The 22682-nt window shown below is 27.7% G+C and overlaps 1 protein-coding gene and 1 pseudogene across 1 annotated transcript; both read left to right on the top strand.

Moving 5' to 3' along the window:
* The first annotated feature begins 418 nt into the window (after positions 1 to 418).
* On the top strand, positions 419 to 15300 carry LOC105247984 (lipase 3-like). The gene is made up of 12 exons (XM_025409257.1): positions 419 to 705; positions 1133 to 1313; positions 1502 to 1616; positions 1985 to 2228; positions 3039 to 3182; positions 3321 to 3392; positions 10991 to 11171; positions 11349 to 11463; positions 12318 to 12561; positions 14398 to 14553; positions 14684 to 14911; positions 15063 to 15300. Exons 1-12 carry the CDS (start codon positions 544 to 546, stop codon positions 15237 to 15239), a joined length of 2019 nt encoding a protein of 672 aa, XP_025265042.1. The 5' UTR covers positions 419 to 543; the 3' UTR covers positions 15240 to 15300.
* A 2754-nt stretch (positions 15301 to 18054) lies between these two features.
* On the top strand, positions 18055 to 22681 carry LOC112638149 (annotated as a pseudogene).
* The last annotated feature ends 1 nt before the right edge of the window (position 22682 follows it).

The raw sequence follows: 22682 nt of genomic DNA, 5'->3' as shown, positions 1-22682 counted from the left end.
CACTCTGACACACGATACTTGTCGTTCAGATCACAATAAATCTTTATCTTATAATTTAATTATATGTTAATTTTACATTTATTTTATAATTTAATTTTACGCATTTTATTATCTTTCTGCCTTTTCATTTAGCCATCCAATATGTACACATATTAAGGACAAAGATAGAATTGTTTACGTATAAATTTATATTTTTTTTCGAAATGCCTTTGTGCTCGTATAACTAATAATGCAATAATATCTTTTCTTTATTCTTTTTTGTCAGCTAATAAACAATACACAATTATAAATACAATGGCAATTACAATGACATAATGCAATGACAATTCATAATAAAATAATAATGACATAATAAAATGACAATTCATTCTAATATGGTGATACGCAACGTGTGAAAAGCAGTTAGTATTTATGTCGCGCAGTAGCGTCTATATCATTTTCGCGTGTTCTGCTTAATTTTCAACGATATATATCTCGATACTCCGAAAAACTTTCTAATTATTCGTTTCCTTTCTCTGTTTATTGAATCATTTATTTGATAAAATGAAATTGATCGGGCTCATGTATTCGCTGTTATTTTTTAGTCATCTTAGTGCGGCTCCGATAAATGTGATCTCTGAGATAAGTATGCTCATTAGAAGAATAATATGGTCCAATTGGAATCAGTCCAACATCAAATTGAATCCTGATTCCATTCTCAACACGGTAAATAAAGTTTTCGTTCAATGAAGAATAGAAATGAGGATTAAAATCTTTAATGTTTCAATTAATTTCTTCAATGTTGTTGAAATCGATAAAAAGTAATCTGCTGCTACTGGCCGCGTTCTCTTATTCAGAATGAAAATGGCATAATTTCGCAAAATTATACTGTATTATAATCTTTGAAAATACATATATTAATATTTTTATATATTTTTGTCGCTTTTGGAGAGTTAATTTAATATTTAATTATTAATACTGGTCAATTAACATTAAATTTCTTTTACTTTTTTATTTTGAAATGTAAAATAACGTGAATTATGTATGTCTGCGTGTTAATGCATAAAAATAAATATATTATGCATTTCGTGTTACTCATATTTATTCCCAGTTCAGATCGGTTTTTCCTTTTTCTTATACAGTCTTTTTGCAGCCAGAGATGATAAGAAAAGCGGGTTATCCTGCGGAATCTCACGTTGTAATGACGGAGGATGGCTATCTCTTGACGTTACATCGTATCCCAGGTGGCAACGATTCCTTACCCGTGCTGCTGCAGCATGGTCTTTTCTGCAGTTCCGCTGACTGGGTTGTTCTTGGCAAAGACAAAGCATTCGGTACGATCGTCAATCAATTTTTGAAATTATATATGTATCATAAAATCATACCGTCAATTACGCCTTAATCATAAAAATGTTACAAAATTTGAAATTTAATCTTATATGTATACTTATATGTATCTGATATGTATAAAGATATAGAAAGTGATATGTTAAATATTGTAATCAATTTTCTTGAATTTTAGCTTACCTATTAGCAGATCAGGGATATGATGTTTGGTTAGGAAATTTTCGTGGTAATATTTACTCGAGGGCACATGTTTCTCTCTCTCCGTCGAATCCGACATTTTGGGATTTCAGGTACCAGCGTAAAATAAAAATAATGTTGTGTTATGAAAATAAGATAGTAATAATTGTTACAATATCGGTTATAATTTGATGTTATACGCAAAAATTTGTTACATTTATATAAACGTTCTTATTTTTTCGAGAATGCATTATTTGTAAGATAACTTACATTTTATTGTGTCAATATGTATATTGCTTTTCTTCTTGATTGTTGATAAATCATTTTTTGCGCAAAATTTTAGTTTCTGCTTTTATGCAACACTTGATATTTTATATACTTACGTATATAATATATTTATTTTCTCTATATATGTGTGATCGCGACAGTGATCGTGTGCATATTTATATATTTTATGATATATCAATTGAATTCTCATTAGTTACAACGAAATGGGCATCTATGATTCACCAGCAATGATCACATTTATCACGAATATGAGATCCCAACTATTGCATACATATATTGGTCACTCAATGGGCGCAAATAGTTTTTTCATAATGGCATCAGAGAGTCCGGAAATCGCGCAAATGGTGCAAAAGATGATCAGTCTCGCACCAGCAGTCTTTAAAAACCACATGCAGAGTCCGATACAATACTTCTACCCATTTCAAAATGAGCTTAAGGTAAAGTAATATAATGTGATACAGTATTAAAAGATATACACTTAATTTTTACTATCATGTAATAATTATTTAAAACAATGCGAAAAAATTAAGTACATCTTCAAATAAAGTACTTTTTTATTAGAGATATAGTTTTGTAAACTGTTATTTAAAAAAGGAAAAATAATGTTAACAACGTTAGAAATAAATGTTATGGCACATAAACAATGTAAGAAATATGACAATAGCAATAACCAAATCGATATTTCTGATATATTAGCTATTTAAATTTAATAGTCAATTCATATTATTACTTGACTATGATTGATCGATGTGCTCATTTATTGCTTACATTATTTTATTGTAAGCAATAAATAAACACAATCACATATTCACTTTATGTTAATAACATTATAATGTATTATTTTTCAATTCTTATGCTATCAATAGAAAGAAACAAATTTCTGGCAAAATAGAAAATTTGTCTGACAATAAAATCAATGATAAATGCACTAGATTGCTTTTTTAATAAAACTTCCTTTGAGGAAATTAATTCTGAACATTTAAAATCTTACATATTTTTCACTTGCTTCACATTTTGTTTGTTTATGCTGTATATATTCAATTTTGGATTACAATTATAATTTTAAGACATTCTCTGACGATTAAAAATTAAATTTGTAATGACTTTTATAAATTATTTTAATAAATTTAAAAAATTGATTAAAAATTTATTAATTTATTCTCAAAATTAAAAGAAAACTCGGACATGAAAAGTTACAAAATTTGCAATAAATTACATTGTTATTAAGATATTTAAGATATTTGCAGTTGGCGATGCAATTGTTCTTTCACGATGAATTCCTCGGTGATTCTGTAAGATTTCTTTTGGAAGATATCTGTGACCAGAACATTGAATTTTGTTCCAATATGCTGTCTATGATCTGGGGTGATGATTGCGAGCAATTTAACAATGTAAGTAATAATAATTTACTGTTGAAATACATCTCCGATCGAATCTTTGAACACTACATTTCGTGATGATGTCACGATCGCGTGATCACTTCAGATGAAACTTCATATATATCATTATTATTTTTCATCTATTGTTAGACTCTACTGCCTGTCATCTTGAAAAATTTCCCGGCCGGCAGCTCGACTAAGACTATTCTGCATTTCATCCAGGTATTTGAATCAGGCAAATTTCGCAAATACAATTACGGTCGCGAGAGAAATCTATTGATTTATAATTCGACGGAACCACCAAATTATAATTTATCGAATACCACAGTACCAATCGCGTTGTTTTACGCCGATAATGACTGGATAGTTGACACAGAGGTAAGTAATGGAAAATAGGTATTTATTTAAATAATGGAAATGTATGTCGGAAGAAATTACTTGACTATAAATATATTATAAATCCAATATTAAATTACTTAATTGGAAAGGTAATTTAAAAGAAATCGCATGCGATACAAAAATATATCTTCAAGGATGTGAAAAGGTTGTACCATTCACTGCCCAATGTGGATATGTACAAAGTGCCGTGGTCCAAATTTAATCATATGGATTTTATATGGGCAAAAGATGCGCCAAAACTCGTATACGATATGATTCTCAAGATCATGAAAGGAGAAAATCCAAAAAACGTTACATCAATCAAATAATATTGTCAACAATCAAAATTAAAGCTAAATGTTACACTCTAGATTTTCAGTAATGTTGTAATGTGATGATTATAATCATTCACTCAATCAAATGTAAACTTATTAATATAATATCTTAGTATTCTTTACAACATCTAAAAATGTTTACTAAGCGTTCATCGGAAGCAAAATTGTTTTTATAACTCGTAGATGAAACAACTAATTTAGAAACATTTAATTGCCAGTTATTTTTCACTTGTCTTGTCCTATATATGATTATTAGACCTATTGTTTTAGATGTTTAATATTATATTCATTTTGGTGTTTGAGTCATTTGATTCTATTTTTACGATTACAGTGTACATATTTTCTGAATTATACGACACATAATACGATGCAAAATACTTCACCAATTTTTTTTATATATATAATTTCTATCCGTTTGTAATAAAAATAATTAATTTTCTTGGATATTTTTGAAAATTGTTAAACAATACAATATTATACATATAAACTTATATATTATATATATTATATGGTAATGTACTTGTTGGTAGTTTAATGTTCTTTATTGCAATTTCGGTAATTTACCTTCTACAATATACATTTTCCGAAATATGTTATGATTGTATGGCTAATAAGACGATAATATTATTTCTTTCTTTACCTTATAATTAATACAAGAAAATCACCAATAAAGATTTGTTGTAACACTAAGTGATATAATAAGTGCCCAACTGTTACACGTAGTTGTATTTATCACTTTTACTTTTATTCTTATTTTCTTCGATAATACATCGCAAAACTCTTTATTCACATTACATTTTTTTTATTGAATCACTCTATCGATCGATGTTGTGAGATTAATTGTGTATTTGTATTTAGTGTCATTTTGCGGTCGTTCCGATTCAAAAATGGTAAATGTTATTACACTCGAACAAGGGCAAGAAAATATCTTGAATTAACTGGATTTGACTGATATTAAAATCTATATGTAAATCTCAAAACGGTAAGTGCATTTTTATATCTCATTGAAATGAGAACTAAAATTTTTCTTAGACTTTTAATTTTCTTTTTAAATTAAATTTATTTTTCTAGAACTTTTATTTTTCTTAGTTTTCTTTAAATGCTATTAAGAAATGCTTGAAAACAATTCCCGCTTTTTAATTCAAAACTGAAATTTAGGCGAAAAGTTAATTAAATTTATATAATTCCTCAAGCGATTCTATTTTGCGATTTATCATACATATGCATATGTATCTACCTTTGTATAATTATCAGAGAAGTTATTCGAATCATGTGAATTTGCTATAAGAAAAATTGTTCAAATATAATCGATTAAATGTATATATAATTTTATAAAGAATATATACATATATACATATTCTACATAAAATGTACATATATATTTAATTTCGGCAGAAGTTTTCGAAAATTGCAATAAAACAGATAGAAAGCGACATAAGAACTAGCAACAAATTTTTCGTAGCAGATAAAAGTTGAATCCAAGAATTAAAAATCATTTAGTCCTCATATATACGCGTTTTTGACTTTATGCTGTAAATTTGGCAATTTATCTTGTATACATATGCAATAACATTTAAATTTAAATATGACATGTTGGCAGTAACAAGGGAAGGCAATGTACTTTGAGTTGAAAACTCCTTTCCTTTGCTTTCGAAATGAATGTTGTTTTCTCGAAAGCCAGGATAAAAGTATGCAAAATATTATCTCTATCAACGTAGCAACGATAAATAATAGTAATAATCGAACATATATCGAATTAATTTTTCGGTATTCGGGAACAAAAAGATTCATTTTGTATTTATAAGTGATGGTACTGCTTTTTCTATCACCGCAATATTCTCGTAAGAACCTCTATTGAGAAGAAGTACCGAAAGGGACGACTTCTCTCTACAAAATCGAATCGACAACCGCTTTCCACTCTGACACACGATACTTCTCGCTCAGATCACAAAAATTCTTTATTTTATAATTTAATTTTACGTTAATTTTACATTTATTTTATAATTTAATTTTATTACTCTTTCATTTTATTACTCTTTTGTCTTTATCATTTGTTCACTCTATATGTACACATTTTGAGGACAAGAATAACCGCTTATATATAAATTTATATTTCTCTTGAAATTTCTTTGTGCTCACATGATTAATAATACTTTAATAATACTTTTCTTATTATTTTTTGCGAGCTGATAAAAAGTAGTCATAAATACAATAATGATTCATTCTAATATAATGGTATGCAAAGTGTTAAATGCAGTTAGTATTTATATCGTGCAGTAGTACCTATATCGCTTTCGCGTTTTCAGCTTAATACTCAACGACATATATTATATTTCGATATTTCGAAAAACTCCTGAAATTATCCGCTTTCCTTTACTGTTTATTGAAGCATTCATTAAAATGAAATTGATCGGGCTCATGTATTTCCTGTCGTTTTGTAGTTATCTTAGTGCAACCCTGATAAATGGGACCGATGAGATAAATATGCTCATTGAGAATATAATGTGGACTAATTGAAATCAGTCGAACATCGAATTAAATCCTGATTCCACTCTCGACACGGTAATTGAAGTTTTCGTTCATAGAAACGAAAATCAAATAGAGGATCTTTAATGTTCCGATTAATTTTTTTAATGTTGTTGAAAATGACAAAAAGTAATCTGCTGTTATTGTTCGCGTTATCTTATTCAGAACGAAAACCGCATAGTTCCGCAAAATTATACTATATCGTAGTCTTTAAAAATACATAGAATAGTATTTTTATATATTTTTGTTGCTTTGGGAAAGTTGATTTAATATTTAATTATTAATATTGATCAATTAACATTAAATTTTCCTTCTTTTTTTATTTCAAAATAATGTGAAATTTGTATGTTTGCATGCATATGCCTATAATAATAAATATATTATGCATTTCGTGTTGCTCAAATTATTCCCAGTTCAGATCAGTTTTCCGTTTTCTTACACAATCAATTGGTGTAAAGAAAAAACATAATTGTTTTTAAGAAAAAAATATGTAATTTGCAATTAACAATTACATTTTTTTTTTTAAAACAATTATGTGTTTTCTTTACACCAATTGATTCCTCTCATTATTTTGTACATAAAATTACTAAGGTAAGATAATCGAAAAATGAATATTTTACAAGATATTTTATGTAAAATTAAGAAATGATTTCAAGCCTCATAACTCGAAAAGTACTCAATAAATAAATATTTAATTATAGTATTTTGGAAAGCTCCCGAGATAAGCTACACGAATATGTAATAAAAAATAGAGCGTTCCATTTAAGAAATTGTCGGTGATCTTCACGTAACTTTCAAATGACTCTCCCATGTCAAATCATTGCCACTGTCTGATGGCCCCTTTCAAGCCATACAACTTTTGTCTGAAACATTTCTCTCTAAAGTGCACAGTTTATGAAATATTCGACCAGTCCGGGACTTTTGGGACACGCTGTATATAGTAAGGAATCACTTGACTATATATAAATAGAATTTTAAATTACTTGATTGGGGAGGTAATTTAAAAGAAATCGCATACGATAGCTCACAAAAATATTTCTTCAAGGATGTGAAAAGATTATACCATTCACTGCCAAATGTAGTGGATATGTACGAAGTGCCGTGGTCCAAATTCAATCATGTGGATTTTATGTGGGCTAAAGATACGTCAAAACTCGTATACGACAGGATTCTCAAGCTCATGAGAAGAGAAAATCCAAACAACGTTACATCAGTGGAATAATATTGTCAGCAATCAAAATTAAAAATAAATCTTACACGCTAGATCTTCGGTAATATTGATGATTGTAATCGGTCATTCAATGAAACGTAAACTTCTAATATCTTAATATTATTTATAATATCCAAAAATGTTTAAGCAATTAAAGATTCGAGGATAACATTGTTTTTATAACTTACAGATAGAACAACTAATTTAAAAACATCTAATTTCCAGTTATTTTTCATCTGTCTTGTCTTATATATGATTATTAGACCTATGTTGTGATTTTTTATATATTTAATATTATATTCATTATGGTGTTTGAGTCAATTAATTTTATTTTTGCGATTACAGTATACACTTTTTTCGAATTATACGATACGTAATATTTCAGCAAGTTTTTTTTATGCACTTTCTATCCATTTGTAATGTAAATATTAATTAATTTTCTGCTTTTTTTTAATCTGCAGTAAACAATACAGTATTATACTCAAATTTATATATTGTATATATTGTATTGTAACGTACTTGCTGTAACGTACTTGTTGTTTTATTGTTCTATATTGCAATTTCGGCAATTTACCTTCTGCAATATGCATTTTCCGAAATACGTTACGATTATATGGTTAATAAGACAATAATATTATTTCTTTCTTTCTTTCAGAGTTAATGAAAAAAACTCGTTCATAAAATAAAGATTTATTGTAACATTAAATAATTAACTATTAGGAGCAGCTGTATTTATCTTACTTTTACTTTTATACTTATTTTCTTCGATAATAAAGTCGCAAAATTCTTACATCGTTCATTTTTTAAATTTTTTATTCTTTAAATTTTTTATTTTTTAAATTTTATTTCAATCACTCTATCGATCGATGAGATTGATCGGGATTGTACATATGTATTTAGTGTGACATTTTGCGGTCATTCCGATTCAGCGCTGGCAAATGTTATTACACTTGAGCCAAGTGCAAGAGATTATTTTGAATTAACTGGATTTAATCGAAAAACATTAAAATCTCTATGTAATTCTCAAAATGATAAATGCATAACTTATGGAAATTATAACTTATTTATAACTTATGGAAATTAGAACTAAAGGAAAACTTACAATACTAAAGTATTGTATGTATGAATTTCCCCTGAGGGTTACAATCTCTTACAATATACAGAGTGTCCGTCGATTTTCGACCAAAATGAAATAAATAAGTAGATTGGCTCGAATTAAGAAGGAATGACCTGCATTGTTTTGGGATTGTCGCAATAATTAACGAAATATTAAATAAAAACCTGTATAATCTTATTCTAACTTAACCTAACTTAACCTAAACCAAAAACTAATCTTAAAATTAGAACTAAAGTATTGATTTTTCTAAATATTCAAAGTTGAAAAAATGCTTGTGAAAACGTCGCTTTTTAATTCGAAACTGAAATTTAGACGGAAAGTTAAATGAATTTATATAATTCTTAAAGCGATTTTTTTTGCAATTTATCATACATATTCATATTGATCTACTATTGTATAATTACGACGGCAATAACACCAATCATTCGAATTGGTTGTGAGAAAAACTGTTCGAATATAATCGAGTAAACGTTTACGTAATTTTATTTAAAATATAAACATATAATATATATTAATAATATTACTAATAATATATATATATATATATAAAATTAAAAAAAAAATATATATATATATATATATACATATATTCTACATGAAATGTAAAATATTACGACATTCTATATACATGAAATGTACATATATATTTGATTTTGACAGAAGTTTTCGAAAATAGCAATAAAACGAAAAGCGCGATAAGAATTACCAGCAGATTTTTCGAACAGTAAATAAATGTTCAAATCCATTTCAAATCCATTAAAAATGGATTAAAAATAATTTAGTCCTCATTTATACGTGTTTTTTACTTTATGTTCTAAATTTGGCAACTTATTTTGTATACATGAGCTATAACATTTAAATTTTAATATGACATGTTGCCAGTAACAGAGGAGAGCAATGTATTAATTATTCAGTACTTTTTATTTTAAGTTTCTTATTTAGAGGAAACACCTTTCTTTGCTTCGAAATAAATGTTGTTTTCCCGAAAGTCAGGATAAAAGTATGCAAAATATTATTTCCATCAATGTTGCAACGATAAATAAGAATAATAATCGAACACGTAACGAGTTAATTGGCTCGATATTCGGGAAGAAGAAGATCCAATTTGCATTTATATATGACGGGACTATTTTGTCTATCACGGCAATTTTTTCTCCATTTAGAAGAAGAGTGAAAGGGACGATTCCTCTCTACAAAATCGGATCGACAATTGCTTTCCACTCTGACTCACGATATATTTCTCGCTTAGATCGCAATAAATCTTTATCTCATAATTTAATTTTACGTTAATTTTACATTTATTTTATAATTTAATTTTACGCATTTTATTACTCTTCCGTCTTTATCATTTGGTCATCCTATATGTACAAATATTGAGGACAAGGACAACTGCTACATATAAATTTATATTTTTTGCGAAATGCCTTTGTACTCATTAATAATACAATTTTTTTTTCTTCTTGTTTTTCTAGCTAATTAAAATAAGCATAATAAAATGTCGACACATTCTAATATGGTACGCAGGGTAAATGGCAGTATCTATGTATCTATGTCGCGCAGTAGTACCCATATCGCTTTCGCGTGTTCTGCTCGATTTTCGATGACACATCTCGATATCTCGAAAAAACTCTCGAATTATCCGTTTTCTTTTACTGTTTATTGAATCATTCTTCGAAATGAAATTGATCGGGCTTATGTATTTGCTGCCGTTTTGTAGTCATCTTAGTGCGGCCTCGATAAATGTGATCTCTGAGATAAGTATGCTCATTAGGAGAATAATATGGACTAATTGGAATCAGTCGAAAATCGAATTTAATACTGATTCTATTCTCGATACGGTAAATGAAAGTTTTCATTCATAAAAAACGAGGATTAAAATCTTTAATTCTCGATTCGATTAATTTCTTAAATGTTGAAAGTGATAAAAAGTAATCTGCTGTTACTGGCCGCGTTCTCTTATTCAAGACGAAAATCGCATAGTTCCGCAAAATTATAGTAATTATAGTCTTTAAAAATACATATAAGAGTATTTTTATATTTTTTTGTTGCTTTTGTGTGAAGAATTGATTTAATATTCAATTATTAATACTGTTCAATTAATATTAAATTTCTCTTCTTTCATTATTTTAAAACGTAAAATAACGCGAAATATATATGTCTGCATGCCTATAAAAAGAAATATATTATGTATTTCTTGTTGCTCAAATTTATTCCCGGATAATTTCTTCCTATTACTTACAAAGTCCTTTTTCAGCCGGAGATGATAAGAAAAGCGGGTTATCCCGCGGAATCTCACGTTGTAATGACGGAGGATGGCTATCTCTTGACGTTACATCGTATCCCAGGTGGCAACAATTCTTTACCCGTTCTTGTGCAGCATGGTCTTTTATGCAGCTCCGCTGACTGGATTATTCTTGGCAAAAGCAAAGCATTAGGTATGATCGTCAATCGATTTTTGAATTCATACATGTATCACAAAACTGTTATCACATCATTAATTTCGCTTCTATCGCAACAATGCCAAAAAATTTGAATGTTTGTGTTATAATATGATATATAAAAATGTAAGTAATATGATAAATACACAGATACAATATTTATGTTTACTTTAGCTTACTTATTAGCGGATCAAGGATATGATGTTTGGTTGGGTAATTTTCGAGGTAATACATACTCGAAGGCGCATATTTTCCTGTCTCCTTTAAATTCGACATTTTGGAATTTCAGGTATAAAATAATATAATATAAAATACTAGCATAAAATAAGAGTAATGATGCTATAAAAATAAAATAATAATTTTTGCAATATTTATTTTAATTTGACAGAAGGATTTGTTTAACTTATTATATGCATATATGTATATATATACAGGGTGTCCCAGTTATTTTCCGTCATCTTTCAAACACAGATTCCTGGGACGAATATCTGAAGACGATTTTTCCTCAACAAAAATGTCGAGGCTAATAATTTTCGAATTATAAGTGATTGGAAATATGGGGTTTTTCGTAAACTAAGCTTTGTAGAAATAAAATATTAACAAAACCACATTCTTCGATTAATTTTAAATAGAGTTTACTTTAGTTGAGTTTTATATTAAGATTTAATTGCAAAGATATATGATGACAAAAATCGGGAACATGCAAAAATTGATGGCTTTTGTTGACATTTTCTGAGGAAAAGTCGTCTTCAAATGATTCCAGGAATCTGTCTTTGAAAGATGACGGAAGATAACTGGGACACCCTGTATATATAATATTTTTTTATATCTCGCTTCGTTTTCGAAAAAAATTGCTTGTGTCACTATAAATGCTCCACCCTGTATATATATTTATTTATATTTTCGAAAATGCATTGTTTTCAAAATATCTCGCTTCTTATGCCAATATAATACATTTGCTATTTTTTCTTGATTTTTAGTTTAATCATTCTTTGTGCAGAATTTTAATTTCTATTTTTACATAACAATTTATATATTATATACTATATATGTATGCAAATTATATTTATTTTCTCTGTATATGTGTGATCGTATGCATATTTATAAATATATTTCATGTGTATCGAATGAATTTTTCATTAGCTTTCATGAAATGGGCATCTATGATTTACCCGCGATGATTACATTTATCACCAATATGAGATCCCAACCATTGCACACATATATTGGTCATTCTATGGGCACAACTAGTTTTTTTATAATGGCATCAGAACATCCGAAAATCGCTCAAATGGTGCAAATGATGGTCGGTCTGGCGCCAGCTGTCTTTCTAAATCACATGCAGAATCCAATACAATACTTGATCCCATTTAGTAGTGTGCTTAAGGTAAAGTATATAATGGTGATACTGTTAAAAGATATCCCGTGTAGAAAAAGTAATAAGGAACCTTTTTTTAAAAAGGACTTAATTAATATGCCTTAAAATCGACTGGGCTTTACTATCCTCTCAGAAAGGATTTCTTCTAACAAGACGAAAAATATTCTTGACACAGTTAATCCGGTCATAATCTTATGTAGTATAAAAATGAAACAATTTTAAAACTAAAATAATAATTTTTATTTTTCTCTCTCGAATTAAATAAGATTGTCTTTATAATCTGAAAACAAGAATAATATAAAGAAATCTAAGCTATATATTCTTGCACTTAGAATAATTTGATATTTGCGTCAGTAGTTGCGCGAAACTGATATGCGTCTATCATCTTTTGCAGATAGTGTCAGGATCATTTCATTCTAGATTTAAGAATTTTCCATTTAAGATTAAAATATTCTTTTTTTAATAAAAAATATGATTGTCACTATATCGATCCTATTTTATGATAGATTGAAGTGTGATAGCATTAAATTTGGAAATCTTTTCTGTAGATGTAGGTATAGAACGCTTGGACCCTACACGGTAAAAAACATTTTGTATTTCTGTTAAAATTTTCTCGTGGAAAAATTTTTATGTTAAATTTTTAACATACTCTTATGTTAATATAACATATTATCATTGCGTTATTTTGACATTTCTGCATTGAGTTAATATTCACCGTTTCTAAGAGTCTTAAAACAACACAATTAATATGTAAATCCACGAATTTTTGATGAATTTATATGTTAAAATGAACAGATAAGTTGTATTATTTTTAACTCTATAACAGTTTCCATATGTTAAATCGACACATCTCTTCTGTTATTGATCATAAAAATGTAAGAATAACATTTTCTTTTAATTAAATTTAACATTATAAATATATTAATTTAACATAAACTTTATTTCCAGATAAAGTTTAAGTGTTACATTTTTGTGTTAATTTTTAAACATATTACTTGTGTTATTTATTTACATACTTGCCTTCCGTTAAATTAACATTAAAATTCCTTATCGGGGCCAATAGTTTCATGTACTAGCATTAATAATTTTCTACACGGGATATAATTTATTATCACGTAATAACAAAGTTTAACCGTTTCACGTAATAACAAAGTTTAAACAATATGAAAAAATAAAGCACATTTTTGTACTTTTATTTTACAGATAAAATTTGTAAACTGTTATCTGAAAAAGGAAAAATAATGTTAACGGCATTAGAAGTAAATGTAATGGTATATAAAAAAATATAAGTAATATAATGTTAGTAATAATCAAATTGATATTACTGATTAGCTACTTAAATCAAATAAGCGTTCCACAAAAAAATATTAGACTGTGATTGATCGATGTGCACATTTATTGCTCATGCTATTTTATATGTTATTAATTTAATGTACTATTTCTCAATTCTTATTTTCATCAATCAGAATGCAAATTCCTGGCAGACAAATTTCTGGTAAAATAAGAAAAAGAAGATATGTCTTATGTAATAAAATATAAATTATAAGTGCAACAGATTCTTTCTTTATAAAATTTTCGAAAATTTTAATTCTAAACGTTTACAAATTTACTTTTTTCATGTTTCTCTATATTGTACATATTCAATTTTTGGTTTCAATTTTAAGAAGTTATCTTCGACGAGTTAAAATTAAAATATCTCTTGAAACATTTATTAAGGTTAATTTAAATTGTTAAAAAAATTTGTTAAAAATATATTAATTCATTTCCAAAATCGTTAAAAGTTTCAAACGCTCAAAGAAGAATTACAATTGAATTATATAATGATTAAAAGATTTTCAATTACAGATAGTAATGCGATTGTTCTTCCATGATGAATTCCTTCAAAGCAACTTGGTGAGATTTTTCGCGGAAAACATCTGCGACCAGAATATTAGTCTTGAAGAGATCTGCTCCAATTTTATGTTTATGATTTGGGGTGATGATCGCGAGCAGTTTAGCTACGTAAGTAATAATTTACAGTCGACATACAATTCCGATCGAATCTTCGATCATCGCATTCCGTCATTTCACAATCACGCTTCACTTCGAACTTCTTGTATATTTCATTATTATTTTCTATTTATTATTATAGTCCCTGCTACCTGTCATTCTGAGTCACACCCCGGCCGGCGCCTCGGCTAAAACACTATTTCATTACGCCCAAATATTTGAATCGGCCAAGTTTCGCAAATACGATTACGGTCGCGTAAAAAATCTGTTGATCTATAATTCTACAGAACCACCGAATTATGATTTATCGAATATTACAGTACCAGTCGCGTTGTTTTACGCCGATAATGACTGGATAATCAGCACAGAGGTACGCAATGGAATATAGGTATTTATTTAAATAATGGAATTGTAAATAGTAAGGAAACTTGATTGTATATAAATCGAATTTTAAATTACTTGATTGGAGAGGTAATTTAAAAGAAATCGCATACGATAGCTCACAAAAATATTTCTTCAAGGATGTGAAAAGATTATACCATTCACTGCCAAATGTAGTGGATATGTACGAAGTGCCATGGTCCAAATTCAATCATGCGGATTTTATGTGGGCTAAAGATGCATCAAAACTCGTATATGACAAGATTCTCAAGATCATGAGAAGAGAAAATCCAAACAACGTTACATCAGTGGAATAATATTGTCAGCAATCAAAATTAAAGATAAATCTTATACGCTAGATCTTCGGTAATATTGATGATTGTAATCGGTCATTCAATGAAACGTAAACTTCTAATATTTTAATATTATTTACAATATCCAAAAATGTTTATTAAGCGTTTAAAGATTCGAGAGCAACATTGTTTTTATAATTTACAGATGGAACAACTAATTTAAAAACATCTAATTTCCAGTTATTTTTCATCTGTCTTGTCTTATATATGATTATTAGACCTATGTTGTGGTTTTTTATATGTTTAATATTATATTCATTATGGTGTTTGAGTCACTTAATTTTATTTTTGCGATTACAGTATACACTTTTTTCGAATTATACAATACATAATATTTCAGCAAGTTTTTTTTATGCACTTTCTATGCATTTGTAATCAAAATATTAATTAATTTTCTCCTTTTTTTTAATCTGCAGTAAACAATATTATACTCAAATTTATATATTGTATATATTGTATTGTAACGTACTTGCTGTTAGTTTTATTGTTCTATATTGCAATTTCGGCAACTTACCTTCTGCAATATGCATTTTCCGAAATACGTTATGATTGTATGGCTAATAAGACGATAATATTATTTCTTTAATTTCCTCATCGATAATAAAAGAAAATCGTTAATAAAATGAAGATTTATTATAATGTTAATTAATTAATGATTATGAGCCATTGTGTTTAACTTTTTTACTTTTATACTTATTTTCTTCGATAATGCGTTGCAAAATTATTACATCGTCCATTTTTTAAATTTTTTATAGAATCACTTTATCGACCGATCCTATGAGATTGATCGTGTATATGTATTTAGTGACATATCAGTCATTCCGATTCAGTGCTGATAAGACAATAATATTATTTCTTTCTTTCTTTCAGAGTTAATGAAAAAAACTCGTTCATAAAATAAAGATTTGTTGTAACATTAAATAATTAACTATTACGAGCAGCTGTATTTATCTTACTTTTACTTTTATACTTATTTTCTTCGGCAATAAAGTCGCAAAATTCTTACATCGTTCATTTTTAAAATTTTTTATTCTTTAAATTTTTTATTTTTCAAATTTTATTTCAATCACTCTATCGATCGATGAGATTGATCGGGATTGTACATATGTATTTAGTGTGACATTTTGCGGTCATTCCGATTCAGCGCTGGCAAATGTTATTACACTTGAGCCAAGTGCAAGAGATTATTTTGAATTAAATGGATTTAATCGAAAAACATTAAAATCTCTATGTAATTCTCAAAATGATAAATGTATAACTTATGGAAATTATAACTTATTTATAACTTATGGAAATTATAACTTATTTATAACTCATGGAAATTAGAACTAAAGTATTGTTTGTATGAATTTTATTGTTCCCCTCAGGGTTTCAATCTCTTACAATATATAATATAATCTTATTCTAACTTAACCTAACTTAACCTAAACCAAAAACTAATCTTAAAATTAGAACTAAAGTATTGATTTTTCTTAATATCCAAAGCTGAAAAAATGCTTGAAAACGTCGCTTTTTAATTCGAAACTGAAATTTAGATGGAAAGTTAAATGAATTTATATAATTCTTAAAGCGATTTTTTTTGCAATTTATCATACATATTCATATTGATCTATTTTTGTGTAATTACGATGGCAATAACACCAATCATTCGAATTGGTTGTGAAAAAAACTGTTCGAATATAATAGAGTAAACGTTTACGTATTTTATTTAAAATATAAACATATAATATATATTAATAATATTACTAATAATATATATATATATATATATATATATATATATATAAAATTAAAAAAAAAAATATATATATATACATATATATATATATATACATATATTCTACATGAAATGTAGAATATTACGACATTCTATACACATGAAATGTACATATATATTTGATTATGACAGAAGTTTTCGAAAATTGCAATAAAACGAAAAGCGCGATAAGAATTACCAGCAGATTTTTCGAACAGTAAATAAATGTTCAATCCATTAAAAATGGATTAAAAATAATTTAGTCCACATTTATACGTGTTTTTTACTTTATGTTGTAAATTTGGCAACTTATTTTGTATACATGAGCTATAACATTTAAATTTTAATATGACATGTTGCCAGTAACAGAGGAGAGCAATGTATTAATTATTCAGTACTTTTTATTTTAAGTTTCTTATTTAGAGGAAACACCTTTCTTTGCTTCGAAATAAATGTTGTTTTCCCGAAAGTCAGGATAAAAGTATGCAAAATATTATTTCCATCAATATTGCAACGATAAATAAGAATAATAATCGAACACGTAACGAGTTAATTGGCTCGATATTCGGGAAGAAGAAGATCCAATTTGCATTTATATATGACGGGACTATTTTGTCTATCACGGCAATTTTTTCTCCATTTAGAAGAAGAGTGAAAGGGACGATTCCTCTCTACAAAATCGGATCGACAACTGCTTTCCACTCTGACTCACGATATATTTCTCGCTTAGATCGCAATAAATCTTTATCTCATAATTTAATTTTACGTTAATTTTACATTTATTTTATAATTTAATTTTACGCATTTTATTACTCTTCCGTCTTTATCATTTGGTCATCCTATATGTACAAATATTGAGGACAAGGACAACTGCTACATATAAATTTATATTTTTTGCGAAATGCCTTTGTACTCATTAATAATACAATAATATCTTTTTCTTATTCTTTTTTTTCTAGCTAATAAAAATAAGCATAATAAAATGACGATTCATTCTAATATGATGGTACGCAGCGTAAATAGCAGTTAGTATCTATGTCGCGCAGTAGTACCTATATCGCTTTCGCGTGTTCTACTCTATTTTCTACGACATATCTCGATATCTCGAAAAAACTCTCGAATTATCCGTTTCCTTTTACTGTTTATTGAATTATTCTTCGAAATGAAATTGATCGGGCTTATGTATTTGCTGCCGTTTTGTAGTCATCTTAGTGCGGCCCCGATAAATGTGACCTCTGAGATAAGTGTGCTCATTAGGAGAATAATATGGACTAATTGGAATGAGTCGAAAATCGAATTTAATACTGATTCTATCCTCGATACGGTAAATGAAAGTTTTCATTCATAAAAAAACGAGGATTAAATTCTTTAATTCTCGATTCGATTAATTTCTTAAATGTTGAAAGTGATAAAAAGTAATCTGCTGTTACTGGCCGCGTTCTCTTATTCAAGACGAAAATCGCATAGTTCCGCAAAATTATACTAATTATAATCTTTAAAAATACATATAAGAGTATTTTTATATTTTTTTGTTGCTTTTGTGTGAAGAATTGATTTAATATTCAATTATTAATACTGTTCAATTAATATTAAATTTCTCTTCTTTCATTATTTTAAAACGAAAAATAACGTGAAATATATATGTCTGCATGCATATGCCTATAAAAAGAAATATATTATGTATTTCTTGTTGCTCGAATTTATTCCCAGATAATTTTTTCCTATTTCTTACAAAGTCCTTTTTCAGCCGGAGATGATCAGAAAAGCGGGTTATCCCGCGGAATCTCACGTTGTAATGACGGAGGATGGCTATCTCTTGACGTTACATCGTATCCCAGGTGGCAATGATTCTTTACCCGTGCTGGTGCAGCATGGTCTTTTCTGCAGCTCCGCTGACTGGGTTGTTCTTGGCAAAGGCAAAGCATTCGGTATGATCGTCAATCGATTTTTGAATTCATACATGTATCACAAAACTGTTATCATATCATTAATTTCGTTTTTATCGCAACAATGCCAAAAAATTTGAATGTTTGTGTTATAATATGAGATATAAAAATGTAAGTAATATCATAAATACACATACAATATTTATGTTTACTTTAGCTTACTTATTAGCGGATCAGGGATACGATGTTTGGTTGGGTAATTTTCGAGGTAATACATACTCGAAGGCGCATATTTTCCTGTCTCCTTTGAATACGACATTTTGGAATTTCAGGTATAAAATAATATAATATAAAATACTAGCATAAAATAAGAGTAATGATGCTATAAAAATAAAATAATAATTTTTGCAATATTTATTTTAATTTGACGGAAGGATTTGTTTAACTTATTATATGCATATATGTATATATATACAGGGTGTCCCAGTTATTTTCCGTCATCTTTCAAACACAGATTCCTGGGACGAATATCTGAAGACGATTTTTCCTCAACAAAAATGTCGAGGCTAATAATTTTCGAATTATAAGTGATTGGAAATATGGGGTTTTTCGTAAACTAAGCTTTGTAGAAATAAAATATTAACAAAACCACATTCTTCGATTAATTTTAAATAGAGTTTATTTTAGTTGAGTTTTATATTAAGACTTAATTGCAAAGATATATGATGACAAAAATCGGGAACATGCAAAAATTGATGGCTTTTGTTGACATTTTCTGAGGAAAAGTCGTCTTCAAATGATTCCAGGAATCTGTCTTTGAAAGATGACGGAAGATAACTGGGACACCCTGTATATATAATATTTTTTTATATCTCGCTTCGTTTTCGAAAAAAATTGCTTGTGTCACTATAAATGCTCCACCCTGTATATATATTTATTTATATTTTCAAAAATGCATTGTTTTCAAAATATCTTGCTTCTTATGCCAATATAATACATTTGCTATTTTTTCTTGATTCTTAGTTTAATCATTCTTTGTGCAGAATTTTAATTTCTGTTTTTACATAACACTTTATATATTATATACTATATATGTATGCAAATTATATTTATTTTCTCTGTATATGTGTGATCGTATGCATATTTATATATTTCATGTGTATCGAATAAATTTTTCATTAGCTTTCATGAAATGGGCATCTATGATTTACCCGCGATGATTACATTTATCACCAATATGAGATCCCAACCATTGCACACATATATTGGTCATTCTATGGGCACAACTAGTTTTTTTATAATGGCATCAGAACGTCCGAAAATCGCTCAAATGGTGCAAATGATGGTCGGTCTGGCGCCAGCCGTCTTTCTAAATCACATGCAGAGTCCAATACAATACTTGATCCCATTTAGTAGTGTGCTTAAGGTAAAGTATATAATGGATACTGTTAAAAGATATCCCGTGTAGAAAAAGTAATAAGGAACCTTTTTTTAAAAAGGACTTAATTAATATGCCTTAAAATCGACTGGGCTCTATTATATTCTCAGAAAGGATTTCTTCTAACAAGACGAAAAATATTCTTGACACAGTTAATCCGGTCATAATCTTATGTAGTATAAAAATGAAACAATTTTAAAACTAAAATAATAATTTTTATTTTTCTCTCTCGAATTAAATAAGATTGTCTTTATAATCTGAAAACAAGAATAATATAAAGAAATCTAAGCTATATATTCTTGCACTTAGAATAATTTGATATTTGCGTCAGTAGTTGCGCGAAACTGATATGCGTCTATCATCTTTTGCAATGTCAGGATCATTTCATTCTAGATTTAAGAATTTTCCATTTAAGATTAAAATATTCTTTTTTTAATAAAAAATATGATTGTCACTATATCGATCTTATTTTATGATAGATTGAAGTGTGATAGCATTAAATTTAGAAATCTTTTCTGTAGATGTAGGTATAGAACGCTTGGACCCTACACGGTAAAAAACATTTTGTATTTCTGTTAAAATTTTCTCGTATATAAAAATTTTTATGTTAAATTTTTAATATACTCTTAATAGTTAATATAACATATTATCATTGCGTTATTTTGACATTTCTGCGTTGAGTTAATATTCACCGTTTCTAAGAGTCTTAAAACAACACAATTAATATGTAAATCCACAAATTTTTGATGAAATATATGTTAAAATGAACAGATAAGTTGTATTATTTTTAACTCTATAACAGTTTCCATATGTTAAATCGACATATCTCTTCTATTATTGATCATAAAAATGTAAGAATAACATTTTCTTTTAATTAAATTTAACATGATAAATATGTTAATTTAACATAAACTTCATTTCCGGATAAAGTTTAAGTGTTACACTTTTGTGTTAATTTTTAAACATATTACTTATGTTATTTATTTACATACTTGCCTTCTGTTAATTTAACATTAAAATTCTTTATCGTGGTCAATAGTATTTCATTTCATGTACTAGCATCAATAATTTTCTACACGGAATATAATTTATTATCACGTAATAACCAAGTTTAACCATTTCACGTAATAACAAAGTTTAAACAGTATGAAAAAATAAAGCACATTTTTGTACTTTTATTTTACAGATAAAATTTGTAAACTGTTATCTGAAAAAGGAAAAATAATGTTAACGGCATTAGAAGTAAATGTTATGGCATATAAAAAAAATATAAGTAATATAATGTTAGTAATAATCAAATTGATATTACTGATTAGCTACTTAAATCGAATAAGCGTTTCACAAAAAAATATTAGACTGTGATTAATCGATGTGCACATTTATTGCTCATGCTTTTTTATATGTTATTAATTTAATGTACTATTTCTCAATTCTTATTTTCATCAATCAGAATGCAAATTCCTGGCAAACAAATTCCTGGTAAAATAAGAAAAAGAAGATATGTCTTATGTAATAAAATATAAATTATAAGTGCAACAGATTCTTTCTTTATAAAATTTTCGAAAATTTTAATTCTAAACGTTTACAAATTTACTTTTTTCATGTTTCTCTATATTGTACATATTCAAGTTTTGATTTCAATTTTAAGAAGATATCTTCGACGAGTTAAAATTAAAATATCTCTTAAAACATTTATTAAAGTTAATTTAAATTGTTAAAAAAATTTGTTAAAAATATATTAATTCATTTCTAAAATCCTTAAAAGTTTCAAACCTCAAAGAAAAATTACAATTGAATTATATAATGATTAAAAGATTTTCAATTACAGATAGTAATGCGATTGTTCTTCCACGATGAATTCCTTCAAAGCACTTGGTGAATTTTTCGCGGAAAACATCTGCGACCAGAATATTAGTCTTGAAGAGATCTGCTCCAATTTTCTGTTTATGATTTGGGTGATGATCGCGAGCAGTTTAGCTACGTAAGTAATAATTTACAGTCGACATACAATTCCGATCGAATCTTCGATCATCGCATTCCGTCATTTCACAATCACGCTTCACTTCGAACTTCTTGTATATTTCATTATTATTTTCTATTTATTATTATAGTCCCTGCTGCCTGTCATTCTGAGTCACACCCCGGCCGGCACCTCGGCTAAAACGCTACTTCATTACGCCCAAATATTTGAATCGGCCAAGTTTCGCAAATACGATTATGGTCGCGTGAAAAAATCTGTTGATCTATAATTCTACAGAACCACCGAATTATGATTTATCGAATATTGCAGTACCAGTCGCGTTGTTTTTACGCCGATAATGACTGGA

Source organism: Camponotus floridanus, unplaced genomic scaffold (genome assembly GCF_003227725.1).
Source record: "Camponotus floridanus strain SB8 unplaced genomic scaffold, Cflo_v7.5 scaffold250, whole genome shotgun sequence".
Classification (NCBI taxonomy): Eukaryota; Metazoa; Arthropoda; class Insecta; order Hymenoptera; family Formicidae; genus Camponotus; species Camponotus floridanus.
Note: the sequence above shows the minus strand (reverse complement) of the source record. Positions and strands in the feature narration are given on the sequence as shown.